This window comes from Lathyrus oleraceus, chromosome 4, assembly GCF_024323335.1.
Source record: "Lathyrus oleraceus cultivar Zhongwan6 chromosome 4, CAAS_Psat_ZW6_1.0, whole genome shotgun sequence".
Taxonomy (NCBI): domain Eukaryota; kingdom Viridiplantae; phylum Streptophyta; class Magnoliopsida; order Fabales; family Fabaceae; genus Lathyrus; species Lathyrus oleraceus.
Window position 1 is genome coordinate 97,484,427 of NC_066582.1, and position 21,578 is coordinate 97,506,004.

Consider the following 21,578-nt stretch of genomic DNA (forward strand, 5'->3'; position numbering starts at 1 on the left):
TTTTTAAAAAAATTCCCGATATGATTATATGCATTTTTACTGATACTTTCAAAATTGACACTAAAACAGATATTGTCCATATCAAATATCTATAAATTGTCCATAAAAATGAAAGCAAATTTTTTTATTATATCAAATATTTCTAAATTTTCAATATAAAACTATAAATCTAGTCTAAAAAGTTTCAAAAATCCAATAAAATTGCATGTTTTTTTTAAATGTTATATATTTTTTTTGTATAAATACATTTATTTAATGAAAAACATCACTGATTTGTAAATATGTAATATAAACTATAAATCTTGATAAAATCTAAGTTTTAAAAAAAAATCTAAAAAATTAGATTGTGAGTATGAAGATTGTAATTTTTAACTATGAAGATATTATAGTGGGTGTGTGAGATAGAAGTTGGGGGTGTAGGTAGTAGTTATAAATTCTAAATTTAAAGTACAAGCTGACAGGCCCATATAAATCAATTTTGACGGCTGTAATGTACTATAAATAAAGAGTCTTACTTTTCGATCCCGTTTACGCATATCGAAAAAAAAAAACAAAACAAAACCCCAACTTTTTAAAAACCATAAAAAACGGTGTTTTGTGGCAGGCAGCTCTAAACCCGCCACAACGCACTCCGGAATCTCTCTCCGACGCCCTTACCGTTAACGGGTAACCCTCTCACTTTCTTCTATCTATCTAATGAATTTGAACTGTTGTATGCGTTAATTTTGATTCACATTGACGAATTTCTTCAAATTTCTAGGGTTTTTTTTGGACTATTTTCATGGTTACCGGAGTATTAGAAATGGATGCTGATAACAGTCTTCACAAGCAAGCTGCTGAAGTGTCTAATGGAAGAGGCGAGAGCTCGCTTTCGCGTTCCGATGCCAGCGAGGCACAGCCTAATGCTGTATGTATAAGCTTTAAATTACAAATTACAAAGTTTAATTTGCACGGGGATATTTGATATTATGATAAATTGTTGTCGATGGCAGTTGGTTTGGTTGTGACTGTGGTTGTTTAAACGTCGAACCCCTCGGGGTTGTTGCGGCAATAGCAGTCGCGGACTAGTATTTTATAAAACCACTGACATTGTTGTTTGCTTGGTTGCAGAAAAGGGTTAGGGTGCAGATGCAGAAGGAACTAACTTTTAAGGACATGTATGAAAACAAAGAGCTGTTTGAGGAGGACGATGAGGAGGATACTGATTGGGAGCCGTGTCCGGTGGAGAAGTCTGTTGAAGTCATCAAGTGGTTCTGTAAAAACTGTACTATGGATAACCTAGACAATGATATCTGCTGCGAAGTATGTTTGTAATTTACCTTTTCCACATTGTATGCTATATTTTTTCTTAAATAAGTTTTATAGGAAATCTTATTCTTTTATGGAGAGTTATCAATCATGATATATGGGTGTGAACTAGATTTGGTGGTATTAATCATCTCTTATCATTATTACGGATCGTTCTTCAATTTTTTTGAATAATAATTCAACGATATCTTCACGTACAGGAATGTGGGGAGCATAAAGATTCTAAAATCCTAAGCCTTGGGCATTTTGCATCGCCCTTTGCACAAGATGGAGGTCTGAATGAGATCCAACCAAGTATAAAAGCAATGAGAGGTGAATATGCAATCTTGCTAATGATTCTCTCATAGTTATAGTCAATAGGGTATTCCGGACCATGTTTCTGTAATAAAAATAATTTTATAGGAATCTTGTCAAACTGCCTTCCAAGTTCATCTATTGGCAGCCTTTATTATGACTGTTAAATTTAAGCTGTCAGAGTCAATGATAGAATGTTCGTTATCTATATTTTTTTAAAATTATTAAACTTATATGTCGATTCATTAAAATTTATCATCAAGTTAACTTAGGAGAGAAAAGAACAGACAAAGAAATTTGGTACTCAACTTTCAAAAGACTGATTTCCTTGTAGAACTAAGGCACTTGTTTATAAAGAAATCTCTGATCTAATTCCTTATATTAAAAGAAAACCTTTATATTGGAAGAAATCCTAATTAAAAGCATATTGAAGCCCATATTTCCGCTTGACCCTAGGATCCTAGCTGTTTAAGGCAGTATTAATAAAAGAAGCTGAAAGACACAATGGAGATAATGCAAAGCAGCAACTGTATATAGAATATAGACTCATGTGGCCTTTTTTTAGTATCACAGGAAACATTAATTCAAGAAAATTACAATGCATCAAAATGCACAGTGCACAGAGGTGTCATTTCTGTAGCTCAGTGTTTTTTCCCTCTTTAGCTTGTATAGAAATCTGTATGGAGCTAACTAAAAGAAATTCATACTGGCTAGTATCAATGTCACTTTTGTCTATATCCTTATGTTTATTCTTACTAAAGATAGTCATTCTCATATGGTTGTACCTGGATTTTGCCTCAGCATGGTATTAAACTCCAAATTTATTTCAGTTTTACCCTTATCTTTGTAGATTTTGACTCCCAGGAATCAGCTGCAAACAGTTCTACGGCAATTGGTTTTGATGAAAGAATGTTGTTACATGCAGAAGTATGGTTTTGCTGTTTTGTCGATTCACTTTTGCCCCCCTTATAATGCAATGCCTTCTTACTAGCATATCAGCATATATAAACATTGGCATTTTGATCAATATCCAATCACGAATAATTTCTTTATTTTCAATGAAATACCAGTATTTTCATTTTCATGTCTTTGTTTTGTATTCTTTGAAAATGTTGAACTGGAAAAGAAGAACATTCAGTACTCTCCCACCCTGTAGTAGTAATATTATACACTAGTGCATTTGTGGGCAGAGTTATTTCAGTTGATGATATATCAAAGTAGGGATTTTCTTTTATGAGTATCTGATTCCATAATTGAAGAATGTAATTCTAGTTAGTTCATATTTTTAGCTAGTTGTCAATATTAACTTTACTCTTTTTTAATACTATCAACTAATTTCTATTTTAAACAAACTCAAAGAGTCAAAGGAGCATGTTTTGTACGATCTTTTAAATTTGTATGTGAATTGTTTTGTGGTAAGTTTTTCAGTGTTTCAACATCATACCAGTTTTGATGTTAATTTTAATCATTCTGACATGTTTCTGCGAGTGTTTCAAAGTTATTTACTTATATTATAGCTTTTGACTTGCCATCGACCAGGGTCTTCTCATAACCTGTGCATGGATACCATCTGTTATTCCACTTTGTTCCTTTTATTCTTCGTCTTTTTCTAAATCAGAAAAAACTTGTTTGCTTGGTCCATGGTCTACGATACACACTACTACAGTTTCGCCACATAGCATTGAATTTTGATGCATCACATGCATGCACTATGATGCTCTGTGTTTTTCTTTGCTAGGAATTTCACATATGTTTATGTGATAATATATTTTCTGGCGGTTGTTGGTTTGAGTAGGTTGAAAAGAAATCGCATCCACACCCTGAAAGGCCAGATCGACTTCGAGCAATTGTTGCTAGTCTTACGAGAGCTGGTATTTATCTATCCAAATAATTGCTATTATTATTATTATTATTATTATTCATTTTTTGTGGCTATCAAAATTTACCACTTAGCCCTACTACTGATTTCCTTCCAATTTTCGTTTGTCTTTGATAAAGTAATATTGATCAAGTGCATTAATTTGTCAAATTTGAGTCATGCAGGTATATTTCCAGGGAGATGCTATCCAATTCCTGCTAGAGAAATCACTCAAGAAGAACTTATGATGGTAATTGACACCTATTTCATGTATTTTTTAATAGGAGATCCCCAAACAAATGTAGGTCAATGGCTGGACATACTTGCTAATGATATATACTGCTCATTGTTTTCGAGGAAAAACTGGCTTTTTTATTTATTTAATTTAAATATGATATGAAGTATGGATCACACCCTTCTTTTATTAAACACGATGTAATCACCGTTTTAGTATCAGTTGTAAATCCAGTTCCAGTTCAAAAATATCTATAGAATAAATTTTTGTCGGCTGCATCTTGTCATTCAGTGATTGTGCTGGTAGGACAGCGTTTGTTTTAACTACTTTTCAATTTCTGCCTTTTTCTCCTCTTCCTTTCTTTAACCATATATCTCAAAGGTAACTGTTGGATTAATGATCATCACACAATTCTAACCATTTAAGATATTTGAATTGAAGGTTCATTCTTCGGAGCATATTGAATCTGTGGAAGTTACGAGCAAGTTAATGTCTAGGTGTGTTAATCCATTTCTTTCTTGTGAGCTGTCTTTCTCTCTAATAAATATTTTCCTCATTTGTATAGATGTGTTGTTTTTAATACAGTTTGTAATATCGCTGGTCCTCTATACTGGATTTCATTAAATGCTTCAGTTTTAAGATTTCCATACTCTTGCTTTACATTGGCAATATATCTTTATCATGATCAATGACCCCCATATGATTTCAGTTATTTCACTTCCGACACATACGCCAACAAGCATTCAGCATGTGCTGCTAGGCTTGCAGCTGGGTTATGTGCTGATCTGGCATCAGCAATTGTTTCTGGGCGTGTCAAAAATGGATTTGCTTTGGTACTAATCATTTAGTTGCTATTGATAATTATCACTAAAATCTGATCAATTTAAGGTTTACTGTAGTTAATTAATGTTCCTAACTGAAATCAGGTTAGACCTCCTGGTCATCATGCCGGTGTAAAAGATGTGATGGGCTTTTGTCTTCACAATAATGCTGCAGTGGCAGCATTGGCAGCTCAGGCTGCAGGGGCTAGGAAAGTTCTAATTTTAGATTGGGTAATGTCTTTACTCATCTATCTCTGTAATTATGCAATTTTCCTGAAGCCAGTGTTGACTAAGACATTCACTATGTTATTTAAGTATTAGTTTATTGTGCTTCTTGATCTTTGCAGGATGTTCATCACGGAAATGGCACACAGGAAATATTTGAGAAAAACAAATCAGTGAGCTGGATTTAATTATAATTTTGCTCTCCTTGCTTTTACCTTTAATTTACATTGTACTAATCTTTGACCTGTTATTTAATGTTTTTCATATTGGTGTTTATTATTTTTTATTTTTTTATGAATTAGTTTAACTATGGTTTTTTTATGAGCTATGCCACTTTCTCATCATTCTAATGATGCTTATGAGTATTATCAATACTGTAGGTCTTGTATATTTCATTGCATAGACACGAGGACGGAACATTTTATCCTGGTACTGGAGGTGCTCATGAGGTATTTGATTGCAGACAAATTTTGGTCTGGTATTAGTGGAAATGTTTTTTACGGAGTGATTTTTTAAAGAAACTAAAACATGTAGAGATAAATATTTCATCCAGGAATTTAGCATGGGTTATCTGGACATGGAGGGCTTGGGTTATGCTTTAACTTTGTCCTGTAGATACAATTTAGGAGTTTCGTAGATAGGAATTGGTCCAATAGAGTTCAGTATTATGTGTAAACTGCTGGAAGATATGTACATGTCCAGATAATGTTTTGGTTGTTATTGCCATGGGGTTTTGGGTTAAATTGGTTGCAGCACTGCTAACTTGGGTGCAGAAGGAGTGCTGTCTAACAGGTTTAGATTCTGAGAACTGAGAATAATCATGAGTTCATCTTTGCCTTTTCAGGTTGGTTACATGGGTGCAGAAGGATACTGTGTGAATATTCCATGGAGTCGAGGTGGTGTTAGTGATAATGATTACAATTTTGCATTTCAGCATGTTGTACTTCCTATAGGTTAGTATTTATTGTGACCTACCGAGGTTTATTTTATTTTATTCCTAGTCGTAGCCTTTGGGTTTTGTTTGGGAGTTTGGAGGGGAAGGGAGGGTTTTGAAAAAGGGTAGGATTGAGTGAAAAAAATAGAAGGATTTAGGTCGTGAGGGTTTTTTGGGGAATTTGTTTTATTCAAAAACCAAAATCCCCCTAATTTGGGGAACTAAAAAATTATATTGGAGGAGGGTTTTTGGAGGGCTTAGACAAATTTTTCAAATATAATTTATGTTGTAATATAGTATTCCAAAAATTTATAATATATTAATGATAAGCACTATTTTATCTTTCTAAACAAGATTATTTTTTCAAAAAATGTCAAAGACTTCTCTATATTTAAAAAAAAATTGTTTTTTGAAACCCTCCATTCTCCTCCTCTCCAAACTCCCAAGTTCAAGTTTGTTAAACCTTAAGAATTACAAGGAACCAAAACTGAATGTGGTTGTTCTATTCTATCAGACAGTTACCTTTTTTATCAGTAGCTAGTGTTTTTAATATTAACATTTAGTATCAGTTATTGAGTAGTTATTTGGGGTGTGTGAATAAAAGGATGATACAGTAGGTTAGATGGGTTATCTGAAAATTTAGAAGAGGTTATTTGGAAGGGAGAGACCAAGACTCTAATTCTTGGAGGGGAGAGACCAAGACTCTCAAAGTTCTTGGATAGAAAATTCTTTATCTGTTATTCTATTTATGTCAAGATCGCGAGTGTTGTGCGCCTTTCTATTTAAAAAGGCAACTATTCTCTGCTTGAAACATTGATATTGAATGACATTCCTTTTCAGCTTCTGAATTTGCTCCAGATTTTACCATAATATCAGCAGGATTTGATGCTGCAAGAGGTGATCCCCTAGGAGGTTGTGATGTAAGAATTTTAACTTGATCTTTATCTTTGTGTTGGCCTTTTTGTGAATAACTTTATTGAAATACAATTGTTAGCAGTACTAAGCAATAAATTACATCATTCCACTATATAAAGAATTTAATCTGCAGTTTGATTTTTCTTGAACAACAGCAACCTTAGTTTTATTGAGGATTAAAAAATTCACTACACTTAAATTGAAACAACCTAATTTGTCAATAATAAATCAGCATACTATTGGGTCTTACATTGAGACTTTCATCAATGATGCAGATTACTCCCTCTGGCTACGCACAGATGACACACATGTTGAATGCCCTATCTGGTGGAAAAATGCTTGTTATTCTTGAGGGGGGGTTTGTTGCTCATACCTTTCTTAGCTGTTTAGTATTCTATAGGCTCTCCATTTTGCCAAGTTGATTTAAATACATTTTGTTGCAGCTATAATCTTCGATCTATATCATCTTCTGCAACTGCAGTAATCAAGGTAAATTCTTCTGCCGGTTGGTATACATGAATAATAAATCAGAGCTACTTTTCTTGTTTATAGTTTTTGGCTTCTGATCGGGGTTCTATTGGAACAGGTATTACTGGGTGAGAGTCATGTACCCGAACTGGAAAACAGTTTTCCTACCAAATCTGGCCTGCAGACTGTTTTCGAAGTCCTCGACATTCAGAATAATTTTTGGCCTTCCTTGAAACCTATCTTTGAATATGTGATGTCACTTTGGGAAATGCGCTGTCTTGGAAAAAAAGGTGAGGAACTGTCTTTGATTTGTATTCATTAAATTTTGCAACCTTGCTTCTCTTTGAAATTGTTTTATTTTGATATATTTGACCTTGCTGGGTGGAATGGTCGTATTCCTTGTGGGAGGGGGATTTTGCTATCTCACTTCATCTCTGAAATGTAGGTACTTCTAAAATAATGAAGTACCCATACCGGGTTCACGTTCCATACTCGTGGTATTTCTTTTTTCTCTTCCATTATTCCATTTTGTACTCGCGTTGAGTACAATAGATACTACACTACTTTCTCTTTCATTATTCCATTTTGTACTCGCTTTGAGTACAATAGATACTACACTACTTCCGTTGTTGAGCACAGGAGGGTTTTAGGTTTTGATATGTGAAAGAGTGAATGAATCTACCCAGCTTCCTAGTTGTGTATTTATAGACGCGGTCGTCTACTCGAGGAGAAAATTCATACATTAGCGGAATAAATGTCACCACCACCTTATTTGACTAACAAGAAATAATAAGACATAAACTATAATAATATCTCATGTTCACTTAGTTCCAAGTTTTGGAAACAAGTCTTCCATCCAACTCTTCCATCTTATACGTGCCATGTGGTAACTTTTGGTGCAGTCTGAATGGATCTTCCTAATTGGGGAGCAATTTTCTAATCCGAGGAGGGGCCACCTTCTGTCTAAGCATAAGGTCACCCTTCTTCATGTCCTTTGGGACTACTTTGGAATTGTACCTCATGGTAACTCTTTGCCTGATTGCAAACTCATGGATGTGGGCGATCTCCCTATCTTCGTCGAGCAGGTCAACCACACACTTAAGCCTTGTTTCGTTCTCTTTACATATGAAAATACGATTAAGTTGGCATAGGGTGGTTAGATACTTGGTAGTGCATATAAAAAATATGAATGCCTATGAGCGTGTCTTACATTCTTCAGTGAAATGCTCACCCGCCATGTGGGCGTGTCAATCTCAACTGGCAACATAACATCTGTGCCATAAATCATCTTCAATGCCATTTCCTTCGTGGTCGAATGGGGCGTCGTATGATACAACCCCAAACCTTTTTACCTCATCTACTTGTCCTGCCTATAATCCCTTGGCTTTGTCCAACTTTTTCTTTATTCCACGAAAGATCATTTTGTTGGTTGATTCCGCCTATCCGTTGGTTTATGGGTGGACTACTTACAATCTTTGTCTGGATTCCAAGGGGTGGTAAAACTCCATCACTGTTGAGCTGGTGAGTTGTGTTTGTTATCTGAGATGATACTTCTTGGCAAGCAAATCAGCATAATTCGCTTCCTGTAGAAATGCCAAACTCTCTCTGATGTGATTCTGGACACCGCCTCTGCCTCGATCCACTTGGTGGAAACCTATCTTCTGAGGAGGCTCCTATTAGAGTGGGTAATGTTTGGCACCTACAATCGGTCCACCTACTAGAGTGGGTAATGTTTGGCACCTACAACCGGACCAATAAATCTGTGGTGGGTCTCAAAACTCAGTTAAACACTTTGAAAGAGAAACTTAACTAGGCCCAAATCCTGCTGACATTGGTAATGAGAGCCGGGATAAAGCGAAGCGCTTTATGTGCAAGTTGAGAGAGGAGAGTAAAAAGAAGGATGAAGCTTAAGCGATGAGTTTGACCAAGCAAAGGCCGAAATTGAATCTTTGAAGGAGTTTGCCCATGAAGGGGCCCTTGCCAAAAACAAACTACAAGGAGTTTTTGCTGATGCCCAGGAGATTGATGGGCCTAATAGTGAATGAATATCAATCATCCCAATCTTGCAAGTAAACCTCTGTTAACACTTTTGCCAACTGATTCCTAGAAGGTATGTGTACTTGTGAAATACAGTAAAGGGAGAGTTTGCACACATGTTTGATAGAAAGAGACTCTATATGTTAGTTAGGGTTTAATGGAATTAGTCAATCCATTTCTAAGCTCTGCGGTTGGAGTATTTATTAAGGGTTATTTGGATCGGGCAAGAAGAGAAACAATTTTCCCTATCATCCCCACAAATATGTGGGAGTAAGGGAAGACCGGTTCCTCAAATCTTGGAGGGACGATTTTACCCTTTGACTGCCATCCTTAAAAACCGTTATGTCTTGGACATTTCATAGGCCAAGTGTGATAAAATGGGTAAAATATGGACCTTAGTTCGGGCTGAGCGACCTGGAGTGCTCCCGCTCAGAGTTCCCACACTTCATTTGGCCTGCTTTACCATGGGCTTTCCTTTGCCTAATAAAATTATCCCAGTCCACAGTCCCTCAAGCACGAGATATGTGTAGGGCGAAGTGATTAACTTAAAATGAGCAGTGTTTTTAGTGATATGAATCCTTTGAGAACCGCATTAGACGAGTCCCTCAAACGTTGCTTGGGGAGAGTCCCTCAAGTGTTGCTTGGGGCACGTGCAACATTTAATGCTTAGGTACGCTGGCTCTTGTCTTGGGAAGGCGTGATCTTTGTGAACCGTTGATCATATACTAGCAAACATATCACCGTGGATGTTTTTGCTTTCCAATTGTATTGCAGGCGCACACCTATGTTAGAGCAATGATGACCTACATGGCCTAGGCAATTTTCTTCATATTAATAGGGTTATGCTTCATTATTAGGGCGTTTACAAACATATTGTTTTTGGCTAATATCTTTCTTTCTCTTTGTAGGACATATGGCGCCATTGACTATCGAACAAAAAAAGGCCCTTCATGCCAAGCAAAAAGTTGCTCGAGGTGAGAGATGGTCTGGCGATCCTTACACCCATCTTGGCAGCCCATTCGAAAAAGGAAAAAGGAAAATGGGCGATAGAGGAACCATTATCTCCACTCGCCCTTTAAAGATCGTGATTCCTGCCATGGCTAGACAGGCAGACTCTACTTCTCAAAGCCACCCCTCTATTGAAGTGCAACCCACCCCCACCATCGATTTAGATGCACAACTGGAAATTGTCGATCTGGATGGAATGCCTAAGAAGAGGAAATCCTCCTTTGCTCCCTTTGGGAATAAGGTACAGTCCCTCTGGGACAATGATTTTGACGCCAGGAGTTTTCTGCAAGCGCGCTTGGATTTCTCTATTGACTTCCCTAATGATCATCACATGGCGGCTCATATGGGAGCCAGGCAAATGTCGAATGCACTGGAGACGCATATGTTAAGGGGGTTCCTGATAGAACGCGCGATGTTTGAGGCCCATTGTCAGTCTGACAAGCTGGTAGCTGATCTGAAAGTTCAATTGAACACTCGGCGAGAGGTGGCGACTGAGGCTCATAATTCCCTGAAGTCCCTCATTGAAGAGCGTGACCGACTGAAGGAATCTAAGAAAAATAAAAATAAAAAGGCTAAAAAGCTTAAGGAAGAGCTCGTCTGTGTGAGAACGGAGCTGACAACGATGAAGGAGTCTGCGAAGGCAGAGGCTTTCCTCAAGAACATGCTGGAAGAAGACTTGGCTGACGCCCAGAATGACATCGTTGCCTCAGAGGACAGAGCATTTGAAAAAGCGAAAGCCCAGGTGGCTTGCCTCTATCCTGACCTAGATCTTAGCAAACTTGACCTTTTCAAGGTTGTTAAGGATGGCCATCTAGTGGATGAGGAAGATCCAGTGTATTAGAAGGTGACCCTCCTAGTGGGAGGAGAGAACGCCTCTTCTTCGAAGAGAAGCAAACAATTGTGTCATGCACGGGCCTCTTTTGTAACCACACCCTTCTGGGTTTATTAATGAAAACATTAAGATTTTGTGGCGATTTGACTTATGTTATTATGATTTCTTCCTTTGTTATTTCAATTACTTTCGAGGTGTCTTTCTTTCATGTTGCCCTGATTGAATAAATTTTCCTCTTGGGGCGAGTCCCTTAAGCGATTCTTGGGGCGAGTCCCTCTAGTGTTGATTGGGGGACGAGTTCCTCAAGCGATGTTTGGGGCGAGTCCCTCAAGTATTGCTTGGGGCTAGTCGAATTTACTTTGGTGAGGATCCTTCAATCAAGGTCCTGCATTTATGTGCCTGATATGACGACAAGGATCCTTCAGTGAAGGTCCAACATTCATATGCACGATAAAGTGGCAAAGATCCTTCAATGAAAATCCAACATTCATATGTTTGATAAGACGACGAGGATCATATGCCTGATAAGCGTGCAAGAATCCTTCAATGATAAACGTTTCTCATTAAAAAATTAGTGCTGATAGTTCGAACATTGGCAGGATAAACCTCATTGCCTTATTCAATCGACAAAAACATAACAATTAACTCTAGTAATATCTCAGGTTTACTGAGTACCAGGTTCTGGGGGTGAGTTGTTCATCCAATTCTTCAAGCTTGTAAGCACCATTTGGGAACTTCTGACGTATGCGATATGTTCACTCCCAGTTGGGCAACAACTTCCTAATTCGAGCAGGCACCACAATCTGTTTAAGTACAAGATTGCCTTCCTTAATCTCCCCTTGGGATTACATTGGAGTTGTATCATATGACGACTCTTTGCTTTGCTACAAACTCGTGAGTATAGACGATCTCTCTGGCTTCATCGATAATGTTTGAAGTCACTCTCAGTCTGGCTTCATTCTTGTTCTTGTTAGAAACTAAGCAAGATGTAAGTTCAATCTCTGATTTCATATAACAAAATCCTCATATTTTCAGAAGTTTGTTACAATGAGTGATGTCACCTTGTTATTTATAGAGTAACAAGGTGATTTGCTATAGTAGGTAGACGACCTATACACATAGAACTGACAAATGTAAGTACACCTACACCAACTTTAGTTAGTTTACATGTAGATTGCATAGGTGTGTTGACAGAAGTGCAGTCAAGCATGTTGGTTTTTAATAAAAGATCTTTGATGTACTTGGTCTGAGTTAGCACAAGAGATTGAGAGGCACCCTTTTTAACTTCAATACTAAGAAAGTAGTTGAACTCACCTAAGTGTTTAAGTGAGAAATCTACATTCAGCTTAGAGATAATAAGACTGTACAAGGGCAGTGGAGCTTCCAGTGATGATGATGTCATTAACATAAACCAGAAGCTATATTGTGTGCCCTTGAGAGAATTGGATGAAAAGAGGTGGATCACACTTGCTTGGCTTGAATTGAAGCCGAACTAAGGCAACTTGTAACCTCTCAAACCACTGCCTTGGAGCCTGCTTAAGACCATACATAAACTTGTTTAGTTTGCTCACCAGATCAAAATTTGAGCTTTCAAAACCCTTTGGCTGAACCATGTAGACTTCCTCATCTAATAAACCATTTAGGAATGCATTGTTCACATCAAGCTGCTGAATGGACCAATTGTAGGTGAGTGCAATAGATAGAATGATCCTAATGGTAATAGGCTTTACTATAGGAGATAATGTCTCATTGAAGTCAAACCCTTCTCTTTGGTGAAATCCCTTAGCTACAAGTCTAGTCTTGTATCTGTTAACTGTGCCATAAGGATTTTCTTTTATCCTGGAAATCCATTTGTTGCCAATAGTATGCCTTTGAGGAGGAAGAGGAAGTAAAGTCCATGTATTGTTGATCATGAGAGCATATACTTTGCTTGCATGGCTGCCTTCCACTGCAAGTCAGCAAGAGCATGCATATACTTTGCTTGCATGGCTGCCTTCCACTGCAAGTCAGCAAGAGCATGCATAACTGTCTTAGGATCAAAGAGGGTAAGCAAAAGTTTAGGTTCTAGTCTAGGTTGGGAAAAGCCAGATTTGACTCTAGTCTGCAAAGCATTACTACTGGCTGGTCTAGCATCAACTGGAACAACCTTAGGAGGAATAACAACATGAGCAGTGGACTCTGAATTAGTTGAGCTATAAGACTCAGCATGAGACATATGCTGAGTGGAACCTGAACCAGGAGAAACAGAGAGAGAGAGGCCGGGGAAGAAGTAACATCCTTTGAAGGAGAAGAAGTTGTGGAAGTACTTTGACTTTCAGTATGTGCAGTGGTGGATATTCTGGCATGATTAGAGGACTCATAGGGATTGTTAGCTCCTGCAGTTGGGTTTGAAGAAACGTTCTGAGTAGATATAGAGGATGGCCTAGGAGTGGAATCTGAATGAGAATGAAGGAAACATGGTAGAGGAGAAAGAGAGACATCAAATGAGGAGGTATGTGTGACAGTTGGAGTGGGAGATAGAAACAGTTCAACATAAGAAAATCTTGACTCATTAAACAACACATCTCTGGAAATATAAAGCCCATTAGGGGCTAGGCACCTATATCCTTTGTTAGATGTGGAGTAACCTCTTGAGACCTAAAATCAAGTTTATGACTGGTGTATGGCCTTAACAGAGGAAATCATGCACACCCAAACACTTTGAGAAATGCTTAGTCAGGCCTGAGGTTGAACAAGAGGGAATAAGGGATTTGAAAATTGATGGATGCAGAGGGAAGTCTGTTAATGAGGTAAACAACAATAGAGAAAGCAAAGTCCCAATAAGTGAGAGGCAGAGAGGCTTGGCTCAGTAGAATGAGACCTGTGTCTATGTTTTCTTTCTATCACACCATTTTGATGATGTGTTGTGAGGGCAAATAACTCTGCAAAATTCCTAGTTCAGACAGATACTTGTTAAATGGTCGAAATTCCCCTCCTCTGTCAGATTGAAAGGCTTTAATAGGCAACCATGTTGTAATTCAGCCATAATCTTAAATTGTTTGAAGATAGATAGGGCATCAGGTTTACTTTTAAGAAAGTAAATCCAGGTGAACTTAGTGTAAGCATCGACAAAAGGACATATAGTATTTGAAGCCTAAGGTAGATGCATTAGGATATGGTCCCCATAGATCACCATAAATTAATTCCAATGGTTTGGAGTGTGTTGTGTGTGAGGGTGAGGATGGAATTCTATGGGGTTTGTCCATACAACAAGCTAAACAAAAGGAAGCACAATCTTTATTATTGAATGAAGCATTACAACTTTGTAGTAGCATGCATATTGGGATGTCCTAACCTGAAATAACATTACAACTTTGTAGTACAAGTTTGAGGGCGTGCATATTGGGATGTCCTAACCTGAAATGCCACATAGTGGTAGGACTAGTACTAACAAATGTAGAATCAACACTAGGAAACAATGAGCTAGAACAAAAGATTGGGAGCAGTCTTGGGACTAGAGTTGGACAGGTTGATAAAAGAAACTCATATCGTCCATCAGTTCCAACAGCACCCTCAAGTAACCCTAAACCCTAAACCCTAAACCTTGGGAGCAGTCTTGGGACTAGAGTGTTAGACTCTTGAGTTTTGTAACTGATATTAAATTATTAGGAGAGTTAGTGGGTAATTATTAGAATTATTATATTATTAATTAAGAGTGTTTAGATTTAGAATAAATAGGGGAAGACATTGAGGGAGTTGATCATCTTGGAATTGGATAGGAAAAGAGGCCATTTTGGCATTGGGAGGTGCAGACCCTCGAAGTTCTGCGGTACTGTTGTGTAATTCAAAGGGGCTTTCCCTATTTTCTTTTATATATCAGTTGGTTTCTATCATAGAGCTGGGCAGATTGGTGCAAATTCAAAAGGTAAACCTTCTAGAACGACATCAGTTGATGTGAACTAGGAATTGGATCACCAATTGATGCAAGTGCATCAACTATATTGAGAATTTTGAGCAAATACTCTAATAGTTCTCATTTAACTACTCACGACACCATGTGGGCGTATCAATCACCATTGGCAACTTGGTGTCTGTGTCATAAACCATCTTGAAATGACGTTTCCTCAGTGGTTGAGTGGGACATTGTATGATATGAGCACTTAACCTTTGTTGACAATATATTAAATATGACCGCACACCTTAAGCAAAAAAATGTTAGATCAAACGAAATTAAAGAGAAGAAATATACCTCGTGCAGTTGTTCGACCCATATACCCTTGGCGTCATCTAACTTCTTTATCCTACACATGATCACCTAGTTGGCTGATTCTGCCTCTCCATTCGCCTGCCGGTGGACGACTGAAACGAACTTTGTCTGAATTCCTAGTTGATGACAGAATTCTACCACGATAGAGCTGGCAAACTGGGTTTAATTATCTGAGACAATACTCCTTGGCAAACCGAACATGCAAATGAGTCACTTCTAGTAGAAACGAAACACCCTTGTGATTTTGGACGAGATTTCAGCCTCTGTCCATTTTTAGAAGTGTTCCACCTCCGATCAAAAACTTCAGCAAACCCAACGCTATGGGGAAAGGACGCAGGATATCCACGCCTCACTGGTAAAAGAGCCAAGGGGACGTGACGAAATGGAGAATCTCGGCTGACGTGTGGAGGAGGTTGGAATGCCTTTGGTATTTGTCACATATTTTGTCTAAGTCAACACTGTCTTTTATCAGGGTCGGCCAATAATAACCAACCCTCAGTTGCTTGTGGGCAAGTGCTTGCTCACCAATGTGACTTCTGCATACCTCTTTGTGGACCTCAGTAAGAACCAAGGCGGTCTCATCCTCGACCTAACATCTCAGCATTGGGGAGTCTCTTCCCATCTCGTACAACTTTTCTCCTACCATGGTATATTTCGCAGCTAATCTTCTGATCCTCTGTGTTTCGGTTTCTCTTAAGGAAGCTCCTGCGTTGGCAAATAGTGAACTATTGGGGTTATCCAGATTTGGGCGTTGGCAATGCTTTTTTGTGCTGGGCGTAGGTTGAGTTTTTTGTATTACTGTTTTATTATGACCTGGCTTCTTGGTGCTGGGGAGCTTCGATAAGAGATTTGCTGGAGCGTTCTGCTCTTAGGGCACATAAATTATCTTAAAGAACTTGAACTTTTTAGCTTAGTCTTGGACTCTCTAGAGATATTTGACGAGTTGGGTCTCCTTCGTTTAATACTCGCATGTTACTTGATTGGCGATTAATTGGGAGTCGCTTTGGGCTATGAGATTTGAGGCGCACATCTCTATGGTGAGGTTCATTCCGATGATGAGGGCCTCGATCTCAGTTTGGTTATTGCTGATCCTAAATTCAAACCTCAAGGATTGTTTTTTAAGGATGTTGCCTGGGCCTTCCAATACTATCCCGTCGCCACTGCCCTTAAGGTTTGAGGGACCGTCAACTGACAAGATCCAGACATGCGAGACCTTCTCACTTACAAGGGACCTGAGCTCTGTCAAGAATGTCGGCCAGAACCTAAGTTTTGATCCTGCCTCTCGGGAAGAAATTGATATCATACTTTGACAACTTAACTGGCCAAGACACCATTCTGTCTGCCAGATCAGACTTATTCAGAATTTGACAGATTTGATAGTTCGCACTCACTCGGCCACTCGAACCTCTACTTTAGAGTAGCAAAAAAGTGGAAGGATTTGTCGCATGCACATGAGAGAAATCTGGACAAGGCGGTCAATCGCCCCTGTTAGCTGCTGGACCTTTCATTGAGGTGGGGCCTCTCATATCAATGATGGCCACACACTTGTCAGAGTTTTCTTTTATTCCCCTTCTAGTCATCACTCGGCCACTCGAACCTCTACTTTAGAGTAGCAAAAAAGTGGAAGGATTTGTCGCATGCACATGAGAGAAATCTGGACAAGGCGGTCAATCGCCCCTGTTAGCTGCTGGACCTTTCATTGAGGTGGGGCCTCTCATATCAATGATGGCCACACACTTGTCAGAGTTTTCTTTTATTCCCCTTCTAGTCATCACGAATCTCAAGAACTTTCCTGCCTGAACCCCGGAAGAACATTTGGCGGGTTCACACAGATTGTAACTCCTGACCGATTTCAGGATCTCGTCTAGGCCACCACCGTGATTTCCTCCTTCCATGGTCTTAACGACCATGTCATCAATGTACACTTCTAAGGTGTGTCCTATTTGATTGGAAACTACGACGTTCATTAATCTCTAGTAGGTGGCGCCGGCGTGCTTCAGTCCAAAGGGCATAACGTTCTAGTTGTAATTACAGTTGTTTGACACGAAGGTCATCTTGGGCGCGTCTAAGGGGTCTATCTGTATCCTGATGATCTTTCTATCAATCTGTCGATGTTTGGCAACATATAAAGATCATCAGGACATGTCAGGTTTAGATCAATGAAATCTACATGAATTCACAACTTATGGGATGACTTTCAAACCAACGCCACATTTGCTAACCAAGTCGGATACTTGATCTCTATAATGAAACCTCCCTTCAATTTTCCTAACTCTTCGCCTATGGGCGCCCCTTTCTCCTTGCTAACCTTATGGTTTCTGTGTTACTGGTTTCATTGTGGGATTGTTGGCGAGGCGGTGACATACGCATTGATGTGCTCCCGCGGATCGCTCTCTCTGTCGATGACTATGAGGGATGTCAGCTTGAAATTTTCTGGCACATGTGCATCCCAAATTTCATTAGGGAGGGGCTGGGGGGATCTAGGATCTCCTCGGCCTCAGGTGGATTGTCGTCGTGTCGCTGTTGTTGGAGATGCAAAACGTTGTCTTGCTAGGTTTTGTTGGCACGACATAATTCTTCTATAATGTTCTGCATCTGCGTTATGGTTTCTTCATTGCTGCTGCTGCTGGCGGTGTCTTGTCACACTATTGTGGGATAGTGATAAAGGCAGTTAGTGTTTTAGATGAGATTGCGGTCCATGTTAGTTTTAATGGACTCCACGGTGGACTCCAACTGTACTTATGGTTAGTACAATAGAGATTACCCCTGCCTACAACGAGATGCCAAAAGAGCCCTTTTTTAAATTCTGATCTGAAAAAAGTGAATCTCTCAGCTGAAGGGCTGGGGTATTTATAGATTTGGTGTCCCATTCGGGTTGCTGCGAGGATCATCTCAAACGCCTATGAACTTAGTCATGTGTCCCCCACCTTGACTAGATAGTGGGAGTGAGTCGGGCTAGTCATCATCCAAAATAGAGAATGTAAACCTATAATGGTTTCTGTTACTGCCCTAATACATGAATTGACACGTTCTACCAAGATCCATAGTTGGAAAATATTGGACCGAGCAAGAATGAGTGTTGGGCCGGAGTCAGTTCGTGTCTTCACCACATGACCCTGCTCGTTGGTGCCCTGCAATCTCCATGTTCTAATCTGGTCAAATGATTAATGGGCAGACCTCTCTGAGCTCATGGGGGCTTTTCCAGTTCAATATCATTTAAGAGTTAAAGAGTTGATGGGACTAGCTTATGGGGCTGACCAATGATATTCCGTCCACAGTCCTTCAATCACAAGGTCTGTAGGGGTGAAGTAATTAAGCGAGAACATTTCCGTCCATGTTTCTAGTAAAACTTGTGATTTTCTCATATCAATACATTATATTTATGTATTTTTGTTTCCTTATTATTGTAACTTAACACATTTTTTTTAAAACTTTTATTGTGATGTGTTATTGGAAATTAAAAATTTAGTTCTCTAATCATATATTTTAAATTTTTATGATGTTTTGTTGTGAGTTAACAGTTTAGTTCTCTATTAATATTTTTTTTATTGACGTACATATATCTTAATTATTTTTAAAATATTGTTTCCCATACCGGTACATGTATAGATGCATCACAGGATATTGCTTTACAAAAATTTATGTGAAATGTGGCAGTAGAGATTAGTATTTATATTTTTTGTGAGGCTCTGAAAAACCTGATTATATATATTTTTTTCAGTTGTAGACAAACAGACAAAAAAGAGACGCCGAATTTTGGTACCAAAATGGTGGAAGTGGGGTCGTAGAAGTTTCTTATTCCGAATGCTGAACAGTCATCGCCGTGTAAAATCAAAACGACTTTGTTGAGCTGAATTTTGAAGTACAGGAATACCTAGTAGTTATCAGCATGTTGTATATTCCATCTTGATTGCAGATAACATATTTTTTGGTTGACCTTGTAAGTGCTTAAGGTTGACACAGAAATTGGGAAAGAGCAGCTTAGAAGAAACCTCTCGGGTAGGTAAAGGATACAAATGACTTCCTTGTTCCTTGTTTGAATATTTAAGAAGCTATTGACATGATAATGTGAGGAATTAATCGTTTTTGTACCTGTTATAAAAGCAAACTGACTTATAACTTGTAAGCATTGCCTTTCAGTTTAATGCTTGCAGAATTTTCCGTTCTTAATGTGTGTATTGTTTGCTTGTCAAGAAGTCATAGTGTAAGTTCATTCTTTTGGTAGAAGAAAATTTGAAAATGAGGTTAGAAGTGGAGTATTCCATCATCCAATCTGCTATGTAAAGCAGGTTAGAAGTTATAATGAAAGCAAATAAGTAGATATGTACCATTAATGACATTCATTAGATGAAATGAGCTATATATGGATCTTGTCTGTAATAATTTATAGCTTGCAACGCTCCTTGTATGAGATGGAACTGTCAGAAGATTGAGATGAAAGTGAGACTATAGGAGGAATACAACCCAATCTCTCTTACTTTAACATTCTAAAAAAATCTACTTATTATGTGTTTGTTTCAACTTGAATCGAGTACTTTCAATGAAAAAATGCCACTTTAAGTAAATTTTTATGCCTACTAAATTTAATGTATTTGTGTATTGTTCATTTTTTTGTTGTTGTAAAGTGCTCTTTAAATCATGATGATAAATGATAATTTTGAAAAACTGGCTTTTACATTATGATGATAGATTCTACTTATTAATCATGTTATGATTTTTCTTGTTATTGACGAATCTAATGATGATTTTTTTCAATAATTAGGTTTAAGTCTTGGTTTTCAATAAATAACAGGGCACCTGTAATAACTCCAGATACATGCTTTTAATTGAATTTGATGTTTAAGGAAAATAAAAACTTTTTTTTACACAACTTTCATAAAGGCATTTGCAAATAGGAAATCAACAATAATTAGTTTTAAGTCTCATCAATCTAGAACCATGAAAAGTAACGATATTTCTATTTATCAAATGAAAAGGACTTGACATAATAATCTTGGCAACAAAGAGAAGTTCTTTTACTTCAATTCGTTGTTATTCCTATTTATTATAATCATATCTATGTACATGTACACCATGACCCTCCACCTTATAAGGATGTTTACCAAACCAACTAAAACATGCTCTATATACCCAGTTCCATTATTGAATTCCTCAAATTCTGAGTAAATTAACAAGAGAAGAATTTATTTTACATAAGATAGTTATGACTTAACTTTTCACATAAGAGGACTTTTCTTTAAATCCTCACTAAACTAACAATTAAAACGAAGAGGATTTAACCAATGTAGGTTGGTTAACTCATGAAAGATTCAACACAAATTTCACGAAGACCTGAATTCAAATTCTGTTGTCGACGTGAAAACTTAATGGATAATATAAGTATCTGTGTCAGACTTATCCGACCTAATGAATTCTCGAAATCCAACTCACATAAACTTTATTTTCATAAAAAAAGAAGAAAAGAACAAGTTATTGGTGCATTGGTGGAGGTGCCATAGGGTAAGCAAGAGGAACAACATAAGGTGGATGATGATGAGGATGATGAGGAAGCATAACCGGAGTCCCAACAGCAGAAGCCATATGAGCAGGAGGAGCAACAACAGGATGTCCAACTGGTGCTCCATACATTCCTAAACCAGCACTAGGGTGATGAGGATGAACTCTATGCTTCATTGATTGTCCTAAACCCATTGTATTTGAAGGAATTGTGTTACCATGTTGCCCTGTTATTGGTGCTTGATGATTACTAGCTACATCTCCATTGTTAACACTAGTAATATCATGAATACTAGACCTTCTTCTATCTCTATTCATTGAATTCAACCTTATGAAATACTTTTGTGCATGACTTGCCACTTGTGTTGGTGTCCTTGATATCACAAAGTTCCTTGAAATACTCCTCCAATCTCCTTTTCCAAATTTGTCTAGACCAAGTAAAAACAGCCTGAAAAAACAAATCCAAAATCTTTAATTGAATTGAATTTTTGTTGAAACATAGTTCATCTATCTAATACGTCTATTGAAATATAGTTATTTACACACCAGTAGACAGATAGATAGACAAACAGAGTGAAAGACAGAATGAACAGAGATATAAAAAGATAGACAAATTCAAATTCAAAGATGAATATGTAATTAAAAAGTACCTATGCTCTTCTTCTGTCCATGGAATTCCTTTTCTCCTTTCTTGTTCTGATGATGAAGACCTTGACAATCCACCTTTCCCACTACTATGGTGGGTGGAGTCATGTCCCAAACCAGAAAACCCACTACCAAAATTACAACTTGATCTCTTATCCAAACTTGTGGTGGACTTAGAAGAATCTTTATTCGAACTAGTTTCTAATTCATTAGCATAATTTGGAAATGAAACATGACCTGCCTCAATTGCACTAAC

The 21,578-nt window shown here is 37.9% G+C and overlaps 2 protein-coding genes across 3 annotated transcripts in view; one reads left to right on the plus strand and one right to left on the minus strand.

Moving 5' to 3' along the window:
• The first annotated feature begins 529 nt into the window (after positions 1-529).
• On the plus strand, positions 530-19,610 carry LOC127073641 (histone deacetylase 15). Of its 2 annotated transcripts, XM_051014814.1 has the most exons (19): positions 530-666; positions 761-907; positions 1,111-1,302; positions 1,509-1,620; positions 2,453-2,529; positions 3,398-3,473; positions 3,646-3,710; positions 4,137-4,192; positions 4,405-4,528; positions 4,622-4,747; positions 4,864-4,914; positions 5,122-5,190; positions 5,586-5,694; positions 6,516-6,595; positions 6,866-6,948; positions 7,034-7,079; positions 7,177-7,348; positions 10,004-18,474; positions 18,903-19,610. In XM_051014814.1, the coding sequence occupies exons 2-18, from the start codon at positions 782-784 to the stop codon at positions 10,942-10,944; spliced, it is 2,505 nt and encodes an 834-aa protein (XP_050870771.1). In that variant the 5' UTR covers positions 530-666; positions 761-781; the 3' UTR covers positions 10,945-18,474; positions 18,903-19,610. The 2 variants fall into 2 exon arrangements, with proteins under 2 accessions (XP_050870771.1, XP_050870772.1); XM_051014815.1 differs by lacking the exon at positions 10,004-18,474 and having other exon boundaries at positions 536-666.
• A 550-nt stretch (positions 19,611-20,160) lies between these two features.
• The window catches only part of LOC127073643 (transcription factor MYBS1), a 1,808-nt gene continuing 390 nt past the window's right edge, over positions 20,161-21,578 (minus strand). Inside the window, exons 1-2 of the mRNA XM_051014816.1 lie at positions 21,328-21,578; positions 20,161-21,125 (exon numbers count right to left, since the gene is read on the minus strand). The exon at positions 21,328-21,578 is cut by the window's right edge and continues 390 nt beyond it. Of these exons, the coding sequence (XP_050870773.1) occupies positions 20,651-21,125; positions 21,328-21,578 (726 nt within the window). The 3' untranslated portion in view covers positions 20,161-20,650. The remainder of the gene's footprint in view (positions 21,126-21,327) is intronic.